A 12,397-nucleotide genomic window follows, 5' to 3' on the forward strand; every position below is an offset into this window, starting at 1 on the left:
CGCAAATGGATATGAATAACATCCCATAACAGGGGAGCATATGCATTCAGGAGGCCGCAGTAGGCGGAAAGGGAATCCGCAGCGGAAAATGCCCGATCACCTGGAAAATCACCAGATCTCCCAACTTACCAAGATAAGCTCCTCGCAAACCGTCACATGACCTTATAATGTATATATCGGAACGCGAAAGACAGGGGGCAGCACTTACACAACACTCCGTTATTCGACGGGAAAAGCCAGCATTTGCCCAACTGACAAGCTTATATTTATGTATATATATACATATATATCTGGCTGCCCACTTTCATTGGCATTACTTAACACAGATGGACGAAGCAGAGATGCAGTCATCCCCAGTCGACAACGCAGACCTCACATTGTCGCGAAGAGACCAACCTCGGAAGAGCCAAATGCTCCCCCCGATGTTAAAAGAAGTAGAAGCTCCGATGACGGGGAGGCACCGCCGATCAGAAGCATTTTCGCGGCAACCCGGATGGTTCCTTTCCCAGAAAAAGTATGCTCGGATTTGTAAATATGTGTTGAAGCCATTTGACCATCTTGAAGCCCGCAGTTGTAGAAGAACAGAATAATAAGATAGAGTTTCAGGTTGTTAATTATGATAATTCCACGGAGAGTAAATCATTTTAACAGATCTCAAAAACCTGTTCGAAAAGCAATTACTGAAGATACCTAAATGACTTTCCAAGAGATCCGACATCGCAAATTCGCCAAAATTATGTTCTGTGCTGTTTTATCAGACCAGCTGGTAAAGGAATATGGAGCTCATCTCATGGCCCACCTCGGGGACTAAATTTAAGTATATAAACAAGCTTGGCCCTTCTTCTCTACAGTCATCAAATATAAAGTCCCAGATTATTAGAAGGTCATTGAATCTCCAATGGACCTATCGCCAATGGAAGAAAGGTGAGAGAATAGTTTTTATTTTACCTCAAAAGCCCAGGTCGACGATCTCAAGTTGATCTTTTGTAATTGTCAGCAGTATAATAATAATAAAACAACGGTCTATGTCAAGTCTGCGTCCAAGCTGGAGAAATACATGTATTCTCTCTGATTAAAGAGATACCGGGATGGTTTGACTTACTGGAAGATAAATATCTACGCCCTAACTGTTCCCCTACATGTCAGCCTACTGCTAAGTGATTGAAGAAGAGTTTTGTAAAGTCCGGTTGGTACTTGCATTACTGAGTGTAGGGCGGTACTGGCCATGAACTTGACAAGGCCAAAAATCTGTAAAAATATAAAAACATACAACAGAAGGGATTCGCTGGTGGTCACCCACCCAACTACTAACCTCCCGGCGTGTGGCTTAAGTACGGCTGAGCGGACGGGAAGCCCTGTTTTCCACACCCTGTGGTCGTATGTGCTTAATTTGTCATTGAAGGCCCTTATATCCTCTATTATAGAGTATGATGCAAGATTAATACTAAAATAGAAGACCAAATATCAATCAATATGCAGACCTAGGTTTAAGAATCGACTTGCGCGCCTCCATGTAAATCGCACTCCGGGCTTCATTTACATCCGCATCTATCCCGATTCCAAATGCTATCTATACTGCTCTCATTGTAAACGAGATCCTAGTTGCTCCCGCCAGGATATCTTATATCGATCTTCAATGTTTCTGCAAACATGAGTTTCCGAGTATGTTTTCATATAGCAGTTAGCACCGCATTGCTAGATACTACACAACGATGAACTATCAAGACTATCTATGTCTCCCGCATGAGCACAGCCCTATAGCGCACCTTTCCATCTCTCAACTGGCTCATCGCCTCTTCTATGCCAGAGCTAGTGAACGGAAAGGTCATTATAGTTGGATAAATCTGCTTCTTCGCCGCAAACTCCAAAAGTGCCTGTGTACTCTGACGGGAAGCAACCAAGGAGCCCTGGATCTTACAGCCCTTGAAGCATAGCTCCAACGTAGGAATTGGGGAGGGCTCAAAAGTTGCAGTCAAGGGATAAATAGCACTATGGCTATCCATGAGTGGTAGGATTCTGTCCACAACTCATCTAATCAGTCATACGCCCTACTCATGTAGCACCAGAATTAACCGCAGAACGACTCACGAAGAATACTTCACATCAGCACTCCCACAAAGCAGGAGGTGCTTCAATGGCTTAAATGACTGGAGAGGGCTTTCCGCCCGAAAGACATGGTACTCCGACGCTCCGTACTCCATAGCCTCTTGCCTCTTGGCCTCGGAGCTCGAGAGCACGACGACATGGTACCCCATAGCAGCAGCCAGCTTGATAGCCAGGTGACCGAGACCACCCACGCCCTGTATTCCGACCCGATCACCGGGGCGCATGTCGAATCGTGTCAGAACTGTCCACACCGTAGCCCCTGCGCACATCAGGGGTGAAGCATGGGCCGTTTCTATCTCGTCCGGGATGCGAGACACACAGTTTGCATCCCAGATGGTGCCGTAGCTGAAGCTGCCGTTGTTGAAATCGTTTGTGCCGTATTGTTTCTTTTCTCGGCAGTATTGGTCCATATCTTTGACACCCGGGCAAGGTTCGTTAGTATAATTCCAAGTTATAACAAGTCATGAAAGCGATAGTTGTATAGACACCTTACCTTTCGCGCAGTTATCGCATCGCGCACAGATCCCATGAGTGAAACCAAATCCCACGCGGTCACCGATTTTGACCGTCCGCACGCCGGGCCCGATGGCCTTGATGATACCCACACCTTCGTGGCCCAGGACTTGGCTTGTCTTCAGGTAGTGTTCATCTGTTCCGCAGACGCCGGATGCGAGGGTCTCGATGAAGACTTCGTTGTATTCGAGGTCGCTAGAGACTTTGTCGCTGACGATCTTGCCCTCGGGAGAGCCGCGGAAGACATCGTAGGTTAACGCCATGTTATTTCTGAGAGACACGTTTGAAATACTGATTTAATAGATAACAGAAGAGACGGATGGATAGGAGCCTGTCTAGGTATCTTATATACCACTTTCTCTGCCTATTCACTTGTTGCGGAGATATTCTCCGCTGCGGGTTTCATTGTCCGTCCCCGCCTGCCCTACATTGCGGGTTTTTGATCCGTCTCACCACCGTCAACTGTCTGACAAGCAAGTAGGTAGCTTACGAGATCGGAGAGGCTCTACACGAAGGAGCTCCATCTGTCATATGAGCAAAAGTGCATTTTGGGAACGTTGGATGACTACTAAAGTGATTATAGTTAGTTTGCGATCGATGTTGTGTTTGGACCAGATAGCTGACTAATCACTTTCATGATTTCTAAGAAAAGAATGGCATGGACAATCATCAACAACAATGGCATGTGTACGCCGACCTTCGATCATTATTCCTTCTCTATTTGCATGATATAGGGCTATTACTGGTTACGATAATGCAGAGTGAAAGAGTACTTCCAGCCCGACATGCCCGACGTCGGATGGCCCCCCGAGGCCGGATTATGACCGCATGTGCTCGGTGTCAGAAACGGAAGATTCGAGTAAGTACGCCGACAGCAGATGATTACTTTTTTCATCGAAATTGATCCAGGAAACTCTTCTAGTGCGACGGAGTTACTCCCGTCTGTGGGGGGTGCCAACGAGCCCACGTGGATTGCGTTGAAGGAGTTTCAGTCCGTGACATTTCCCGAAAGTAAGCCGGCTTATTACGGGCCTGCTTATACCCACATACTAATATAGTATTTCAGTTACGTCGATGAGCTAGAAGCGCGGATAGAATGGCTGGAGTCCATCATCCGGGAGCACCTACCAAACATTGACCTCCACAAACCTGATGAACCTGAGGGACGTGTTCCCTTGGACCGTCATCGTGGCTCGGTTTGCAGAGGATCGAACCCTTCCACTGCTCCTGAAGCACATACTTCCCAAATTGGGAATGACAAGGATGACTGGGGCCCAGCGCGTGACATTATGGATCAACTTGGACTGGTCTCGATCAACGCAGAGGCGGATCTTCGATATTTGGGCCCTTCCAGCGGGCTTTTCTTTACCAGGTTCGTGCTAACCGGCCTTGGACGACGAGCCGGATTGGCACAAGAATCAGTTCCCCCATCCGGAGGAACCAACTTCATCCCTGCTGAGCTTCTCGATATTCAGCCCAAAGGTCTTCCATCTGACCTAAAACAGGCCCTGTGGTTGACACAGGCGTATTTCCAAGCAGTCCATGGGCAATTTCCGTTCCTGCATCGACCATCTCACCTGGACCTTCTGCAAAAGGCTTACAATGGCATCGAACTCCTCCCGCCCATCGATCAATTCCAGCTCTACATGGTCCTGGCTATTGGGGCCACTATTCGATCGCAACAAGTGAAGATACTTCTTTCTGCAGAAGGATACTGTGCCTCGGCGATAGTCCACTTGGACACCATTTTCCAGAAATCGTCGGTGCGCGGCGTACAGTGCATGCTGCTTTTGCAGATGTACACATTTCATAATCCGTCCTCGGCGATTAGTTTGTGGACACTGCATTACCATTGTCTAGCTCATGTGTTGGAACTTGGTTTGCATCGTAATGTTCGAGGCTCTGCTTTTACCGAGTTCGATCAGGAGATGCGCACCCGCGTCTTTTGGTGCGTGTATACAATGGATCGTTACCTGTGCACTTCACTCGGTAGGACAATAGGTATTATGGATGAGCAATGTGATCTGAGGATATCTCGCGTCTTTCCCTACAGCCTATATATATGTTAGAAAAGGACGCTAATAGTCAACATAGTTACCACACGACATCAACGACGAGGACCTAGAACCAGACCAACCGATTCCAAATCAACCCTCTACACCAGGGATAACCGACATGTCCAGCGCGATCCACCTCTTCAAACTCGCTCGCTTCATCGCCGAAATAAAATGCGTTCTATATTGCATCGACCGAAAACACACCCCTTACACGCAACCCACCATCACAGACCCCAACCACTGGCAACAAGATATACTTCACCGTCTACGGCAGTGGAAAGCAACCATCCCTCAGCATTACCCACAAAGCCCATCGTATTATCTAAACAGTCTGCTCGAGATCAGATACTATGAGTTAGTGATGTTGGTCGTACGCCCCAGTCCTCTCTTCCCATACCCGTCCAAGACCTTGATCAAGTTGTGCTTTGATTCCGCCTTGGAATGCACAAGGCTTTACCGCCAGCTATACATGACCAGTATGTTGCACTATAACCGGACGATTGTGCAATCGCTGTTTCTATGTACGATCACTATATTTTATTGTATATGGGCACCAAATGGATTAGAAGAGGAGAAAACCACCCTCGAAACCGTCTTACCTGCCCTAAAGTCCGCTTCGGATATCCCCAGCGCCACCGGGGAATGTTGGCTTGAAGTGAAACGGACTCGCAATGTACTGGATTGTATCACCAGGGCTACGGTAGGCCGGTTCTCTAGGAGACTTGGTCAATCATCGGCATCGATTCCATCAGGAAGTAACGGGACCTTGCACAATAATATAAATAGTCAAGGGGTGTCGATAATGGACTTGCCTACAACTACCTTGAATGATGGGTCGTGTACCGATGGCATCACTGGTAATGGTAATGCAGGGCCGGTCTCGGTAGATCCCTACTATGTGCCGGCGCAGCAGCCTGATGCTACACCTGAGCTCTTGTCTTTTTTCATGGATCCTCAGCCGGAGTCGGCGATGGAGTTGTTGGATTTCTCATGGGATGTGTTTGGTGGGGTTGATGATGCAATGCAGGAGATAATAGCTGGTGCGTCAGCAGAGTGATGAGATTCGGGATTGTGGATTATTGACATTTCGTGCGTTGTCATAGTATATACCGCTCAGTGTTGTGCATCTAAGTTGCTTTGTGAGTCTCTATGCCGGTTACGTTTTACAAAGGTTCTGGTTGCCGCAGGTGTTCACTTCAACTGTAGTGGATGCCTCAGGCCTGTATACGAGGGAGTGTAATTTGGCCTAGTCTCTGCCTAGCCGCTGTCAGGTCAGGTTCTTGCAATGGTAGAAAAGTGAGGTCTCCGACTTATGATATGGTTGATATCGTGTTGTCGAAAGAAAAGGATTCCGTTAGATGGTAATTTATGATGCCAGGTCAAGTCACTGTATAGACGACCCTCGCCATTATCGTAGGCTGTGCAATGCTATTACACCAACACTTCGTCTCTATTATGCACACATTATCATGATTAAGTAATATATCAGTTATCCCTCTTTCAGCGTTGCACTGCTGATTCCTTGATTGTCCTCGACCTCGCTGGTATGTGTCTTATCTGCTGTTTCAGTAGTCGTAAGTTTGTCATCCTTGGTAGGGTCGCTGCCGCCAAAGACGCCTTGCATTTCTTCGAGAGAGTAGTTGGAGGTCTATTCCTTGTGAGCAGATACATCAGTAATCCCGAGTGGGGCATAAGACGCACCTCCTTCAAGAAAATGAATGAATATACGACGATCGCGTAGTTGAAGATCGCAAACATAAGAAACATCCTCCATCCGATATTTTCAATCGCATGCGGAGTCACCTGCGACATCATGAAGTTGAAGAGCCATTGTGAGGCTGCGCCGACGGTCACACCGATCTCACGAGTGCGACTCGAAAAAATCTCTCCGACGTATAGCCAGGGAAGAGGACCCCAGGACATGTTGAAACTGAATGCTTCACAATATGTCATGATGATCATGGCGATTCCCGCTGGCGAGGCGTTTCCGGTGTCGCTGGAACTGGTTGGATGTGTGGCCAAAATGCAGGCAATGATGAGCATAAACGACCCCATCGCGGCGGCACCAACCATGAACGGCCATCGCCGACCGATGCGATCCATAACGAATATCTGGAAGACCGAGACACCGACTACTTTTACCACACCGAAGAAGCCAGTCACCAGCTTGCTTGAGTTTCCTGCACCCACGGCGGAGAAGATCTGAGTGGCATAGTAAGCAAGGGACGTGTTTCCCGTAAGTTGCGCCGCTAGCTGAATCGTAAAGGCGATGAACAATCGATAGCGATTTGCGGGAAGCAGCAGTTCCCGGAAGGTGAAACCTTGCTTGATTCGAGCTTCCTCCTCAATACCAGCCAGAATTTCATCAAATTCTTGCTGGAGCTCCTCAGTTTCTTCCCCACCTCGTACCCATTTGAGAGACTCTCTAGCCTTATCAATTTTGCCCTTGGAGGCGAGCCATCGAGCGCTCTCTTTAACCGTGCACATACCGAAGAGGAGAAGGGACGAGGGGAGAAGCTGCAGGCCTAGTGCGATCTGCCATTGTTTTGTTGCGGATGGCTGGTCTATCGACACAGCGTACGTGACCCAATAGGCGACCATGACTCCCAAAGCGAAGAACAGCTGGAAGCAAGACCCGAGTCGGCCACGTAGATCCTTAGGAGACATTTCAGCTGCATACACTGGAATCAGCACCGTTGCGGCACCAATGCCGAGACCAGCTATCACTCGACCAGCATAGAACGTGCCCAGAGTATGCGAGTTGACGACCTGCAAGATGGTACCGACGGTGAAGACAAGGGAACTGATGATGAGGCCGAGCCGGCGGCCTAGGTAGGATGCGATGGGTGTGGTGAAAAAGCAGCCGAAAAAGGCACCTGCTTGGAGGATCGAAACGGCGTTGGAGTTGACCGAGGTTTTTTGAGCGACCGTGTATCCGAAGTCATTCTGGAAAGAGGGCAGCGTAAGAACACCACCTGGCCATTGTCTGGTTAGCTAGCTCGTCGTTGTATATAACGAATAACCATGGAGTGTAGCGTACTAATAACACCAGTGTCGAATGCAAAGGCGAAAGAGCCCATGCAACTAGCAGACACCAGATAGATAGCCCGGAAGAGGCCCAATTTCCGACCCATTGTGAGAAAGACTGGTCCTCAAAGCAACCGATTTCGGTGCGGTTTAGGAGCAGTAAGAGCCGATTTGGAAAGTAAGGGGGACAGAGCCAAATGACCTGTCAGTGCCAGCACTGATATTTAAGATGATCAGGCCAAAATCTCGGTGGCTCAGCTGGCAGACCCCTGTTGTTGCGTGATTCGCGCTTGCGCGTGCTACACGGCAACTATAAGCTCCCGCGGGATATAACAAGTAATGGACTATCCCGTCAGCTGTGGCGCCTGCAGCTAGGCCCCTTGCTTTTGTGCAATCAGATGGCAGGTATGCGACGTCCGTGCGAAGATCCTTTATATTGACATATCGATGAAAGTGGTCATCAGGCAATAAACCCCGCCCGGGGGCGCTCGACTGGAGCCCTAGCGGAGGGGAGGGCGGCCAAGTCCGGACGTCAAGCTCTGATGTCTGCGACTCTGCGAAGATGGTTGGTTCCGGATGGGCAACAGCTGATGCGGATGACGTGCTAGCCATCTGTGACGACACGGCTCGCGCTCTCCAAATCGGAAAGTAGAGACTGAGTTTGAACATCGGTGAAAGTTAGGTCGCAGAGCAGATCTATAATTGCTTTTTGTATTGCTGATTCTTTGGCCCTACTTTCCGCCAGAATCTCCGACATCTAGATGAGACAGCTGGGGTACTTTGAGATCTCGATATGTCGCACATGGTGAAGGGCCAGGGATCGGTACCCCGCAAAATGTCGTGATGATCGACAGCGGACGGGGTGTGAGAAGATGCGACCATTGGTGGACTGAGCGACGAGGGATCAAGCCAGTCAGCATGCACTCCATCCAACTATGGGGACTTAAGGTTACTTCGACTTACTGGCTGGCCGCAATCGTTTCCTACAACTCATAGCGGGGCCACTGGTGGTCCCTCGTCGGTTGCATCCTGTCCAGCATCATCGACCATGGTAGTATCCAAGGTCTGGCAGGACTGGAGGATGTCTGTATACAGATGGAGTCACGATCGATAAGGCAGCGCCCAGCTCAGATCGACGCTGGAGGAGAGACGGAGCAAATGCCTCCTTTCCCAAAAGGGTCTGGACGTGTTCAGTCATCGCCAGAAATGGTATAGTGCAGGATTCTCGATCACATGTTCTCGGATAGCTGATGTAAGCACATGATTATGTCATTGGCTTTGCGCGTCACGTGAGCATATGAGACGATGTATTCCTAAGGCATCAGAGCAAACACAACTTTCCGTATGCAGGCTTTGTCATCTTATGCCATCCTGCATTAGTTATTCTCAGCTAGTATCTTTGTAAGCGGAACTATGACTCCTAGATTTACAGGATTCGCCAAGTTCTCCTTCTAGCCAACATACTAGCATTCCAGTATAGGGATCTCTCGCTACCTCGATTGAAGAACCCGCATGCTCTTGATTACATAGTCTCTCAAAATCTTATCATTCTCCTGCTTATTGACATATTGTTTATTTATTTTAGATCCATCTACACATGTCTGAAATTGTAGGACGATCCACACCAAAACAGTACAACAGTCCGATGTCAGCAACCAAGGAGAAGACATCATCACAAGCAAATACAACCATCACAATCTTGTACGGTGTTTCTTCCTAACCGGGCAATCATCCCAGAGCCCTGACGTCGTTAAAAAGCGCAGGTGATAGCCATGGCAGTCGCAAATGAATCAGTCGCTGGACCGGGTTAGTGATCGACATGATTGTCGAGCGGCCGCGGACTCCCTCCCCATAATGGATGGGTAGGATCTACACGTGGCAAGTTAGTGTGGACGTTTGAAACGAACCGTTGCAACGACCAAGATCATTGACCATATTTTGAGTTATGATAAGAGTTCAAGACATTCTGATGCATGGATAAGCATGAGAGGCTGAAAGTAGGTCGGTCTACTCTGATGTATGTGCCTGTTATCGATCCAGCCGCCGCACTAGAGCATTAGAGCTGGCACCAAAGTTACTACCACCGCCATTTCCCTTTGCAATTAAAGTCACAATTTGTGGACATCCAGCTAGTAAGGCACTACGGTACTTTTATCCAGGGGTCTGCAACTCTCCCAGCGAATTCCGACCACTTGCATAAACGCCAAATGCCAGATAAGGGACTTTGATCAGCCAGTCATATCCGAAGTGCTGCCCGCCAGGACCTCATGGTTGACCGTTCCCGATCTGGCCCAGAAATTGGTCGATCTTGCCTTGATTCACAGAAATGGGTGGAGTTTCTGGAGTCGGCATCGACACCCAGTCAGCTGAGGCCGGATCCACTCCCGTTCTCTTGAACCACGGTTCACTCCTGAGACAGGTCTGGACGTCTCTGGGTGTGCGACTCGCTTTCCCGACGTTCGGATGCTTGCCTAATGTAGCGAGGACTGAGTCGTTTAGCGATGGACGACTATGGTCCAGCCGGCCAAGCGCACTATTGAGGAGTAGGATATCTATAGCCTGCTTTCTCGCTCACCGTAAGCCCGGATCGATGTCTCACTCCGGTACGCCGACCGACAAGAAAATAGGCACAGTTCCCGGTGATGGCAAACCTGCCCAACCGAGTAATTCCTCCGGTGTCTAATGATGGTACAGAAGCACGCACTCCCGACAGGGAGCTGTGGAGAGATCTCTGGAGAAGAGGGTACTCTGTAGATACAAAGGAAAACTTTGGGTCCGGAGAATAAGTGGGCTCCGCAAAATGATATACGGCACACGGTAAATGTCTGAACTCATTATATGGCACTAAATAGCAGGACAAGTTGGCGTAACTCGTGAATATGCGTTTGGCTGTCTAGAGTGAGACAGATAGTAGTATAGATAATATAGAAACAAACAAAGGAAAAATGTCCGCTAGGAGCGGCTAGTCCGGTCACTACCCCAGCGGCTGCCCTTTTGGTTGGACACCACCGAAATCTCAACTTGCTTCTTAATTCCGCGCCCGGACTCCACCATCGACCCCGAATGGTAGCTATCCTTAAGAATCTGCTCGATACTGTCGCAGTCATCGCGGTTGTCCGTACTGGGCTGTTCTTGCGCATGAGACTGGAAGGTGCCGTTCTTCGCGGTTCCTTTCTGGCCTGAGAGCGGACCACTGAGTTCGTAGGAGCGAGAACGCGCCGCACTTGAAAGCTTTCTCACAGACGAGATAAGTAGAGGTCGGATGCAGGGCACGGAGGAGGTGATGATAATAATCAGATTCTCTGAAAACCCCCAGCGAATCAGCTCGACCGCACCGCCGGCACCGAGGTTGGTGATGCTGGGGACTTCCTTGAGTTTGGTGGTCTTGATGATCGAGGCGACCATAGCACTAATTCCATGTAAGCTGACAGGCCAATAAGTGGAGCCGTTGATATACTGACACTATTCCGAGACTAAGCAGGATAATCAAACTGATTTTGATCCGCAGCTTCAAGTTTAGGTTCCAGAAAATAATCGTGGGGAACACCGCGAGGAAGAGATCAGTAGCAGAGTTGACGGCTAGATACACCTGACGTTAGCCATACATCCCAGTTGAGACGGCCAGTGGATGGCAAGGACCTACTTGACGAAAAGTAAGAAAAGTTGACCACCGCGACACTACTACCACATGTTGTCTTCACGGTCGGATCCCAAAGAACCCGAGCGTTGCGGCAGATGGAAAGTGGCAGCACCGCAGAAACGATGTTGGCGCTGAGCTGCAGCAACATGACAATCCATAATGCGACACAATACTTCTTCTTTCCACCGAGGATAGCCAACAGGTAGAGGACAAATGATGAGCGGGCGATGCCGGTGCTGAGGGTGACAAGGAGTACCTCGAAGGAGATGTATTTCAGCACCTTCGAGGTGTAATGGAACGGGAGTTTGGTGAGATTCGTGCCGAAGCCATTTTGGACAGAAAGCGTCAGGATGACCGTGGATGCGAGTGTCAGTGCCTGAAACACAGATGGTCAGACATGCGACAAAAGGGCCCATGGTTAGTGCGGGGAGAGGGAAGGGCGATTAGTTACCCAGGCTATGATCATCAACACATCGTCAATGCGAAAGTTGCGAATCTTGATCTTCGCAATGATTCGAAGAATGAGAATAAAGGTTGCTACTGCAACTGCAGCCCACATGCCCCTTTCCAGGGCCAGTCCGGAAGGGTTGGTTATGTTGGAACCCATCACGAAGGGCAAAGGTCCGCGACGATAGAGGTCATTCTTTGGCAGAACAGATGCGACCACTCAAGTATATTTATTTTATCGTGAAACTAACTTGGCTTCCCACAAGATTTTGGCACCAGGGGAATTATACTTTCTGAGTCGCCTTAGTCCTGATGACTGCCGACTGGACAGGTTCGTGCATGGCTGGGATATTGGATCCACGGTGCAGATAACATAATATTAGGGAGATTTGGTCCATCCATCCAATTCCTGGGTGCTCCGGCTACCCGACGGACAAATCTCGCGAAAGACAGTGGAGACTATTGTCCCAGTTGGCCAGGGCAATTGGACAAAGCTTTCCCCAATAGGCAGACGTCGCCGGGGAAAAGAGTCCCAGACTCTGAATAATCCAACCCTACTACTGGAATCCTGGTGGCGCTTAGTGTGCAGCAGTGGATGCATTCGCCA

The 12,397-nt window shown here is 49.1% G+C and overlaps 4 protein-coding genes across 4 annotated transcripts; 1 reads left to right on the plus strand and 3 right to left on the minus strand.

The window, feature by feature from the left end:
* Window positions 1-2,633: 2,633 nt before the first annotated feature.
* Window positions 2,634-5,733, plus strand: BO87DRAFT_404390 (Zn(II)2Cys6 transcription factor; the record flags this gene model as incomplete). Its single annotated transcript, XM_025625847.1, has 5 exons — window positions 2,634-2,867; window positions 3,380-3,478; window positions 3,542-3,630; window positions 3,686-4,658; window positions 4,714-5,733. The coding sequence occupies 5 exons, from the start codon at window positions 2,634-2,636 to the stop codon at window positions 5,731-5,733; spliced, it is 2,415 nt and encodes an 804-aa protein (XP_025482785.1).
* A 372-nt stretch (window positions 5,734-6,105) lies between these two features.
* BO87DRAFT_373719 (putative MFS sugar transporter) lies at window positions 6,106-8,020 on the minus strand. The gene is made up of 3 exons (XM_025622618.1): window positions 7,717-8,020; window positions 6,378-7,651; window positions 6,106-6,324 (listed from the first exon to the last, which is right to left on the minus strand). The coding sequence occupies exons 1-3, from the start codon at window positions 7,808-7,810 to the stop codon at window positions 6,166-6,168; spliced, it is 1,527 nt and encodes a 508-aa protein (XP_025482786.1). The 5' UTR covers window positions 7,811-8,020; the 3' UTR covers window positions 6,106-6,165.
* On the minus strand, window positions 7,681-8,669 carry BO87DRAFT_205016 (uncharacterized protein). The gene has a single exon (XM_025618580.1). The coding sequence runs from the start codon at window positions 8,370-8,372 to the stop codon at window positions 7,854-7,856; it is 519 nt and encodes a 172-aa protein (XP_025482787.1). The 5' UTR covers window positions 8,373-8,669; the 3' UTR covers window positions 7,681-7,853.
* A 1,853-nt stretch (window positions 8,670-10,522) lies between these two features.
* On the minus strand, window positions 10,523-12,289 carry BO87DRAFT_404392 (uncharacterized protein). The gene is made up of 4 exons (XM_025625848.1): window positions 11,795-12,289; window positions 11,347-11,719; window positions 11,165-11,282; window positions 10,523-11,112 (listed from the first exon to the last, which is right to left on the minus strand). The coding sequence occupies exons 1-4, from the start codon at window positions 11,948-11,950 to the stop codon at window positions 10,656-10,658; spliced, it is 1,104 nt and encodes a 367-aa protein (XP_025482788.1). The 5' UTR covers window positions 11,951-12,289; the 3' UTR covers window positions 10,523-10,655.
* Between the last annotated feature and the right edge of the window lie 108 nt (window positions 12,290-12,397).

This window comes from Aspergillus neoniger (genome assembly GCF_003184625.1).
Source record: "Aspergillus neoniger CBS 115656 unplaced genomic scaffold BO87scaffold_6, whole genome shotgun sequence".
Taxonomy (NCBI): domain Eukaryota; kingdom Fungi; phylum Ascomycota; class Eurotiomycetes; order Eurotiales; family Aspergillaceae; genus Aspergillus; species Aspergillus neoniger.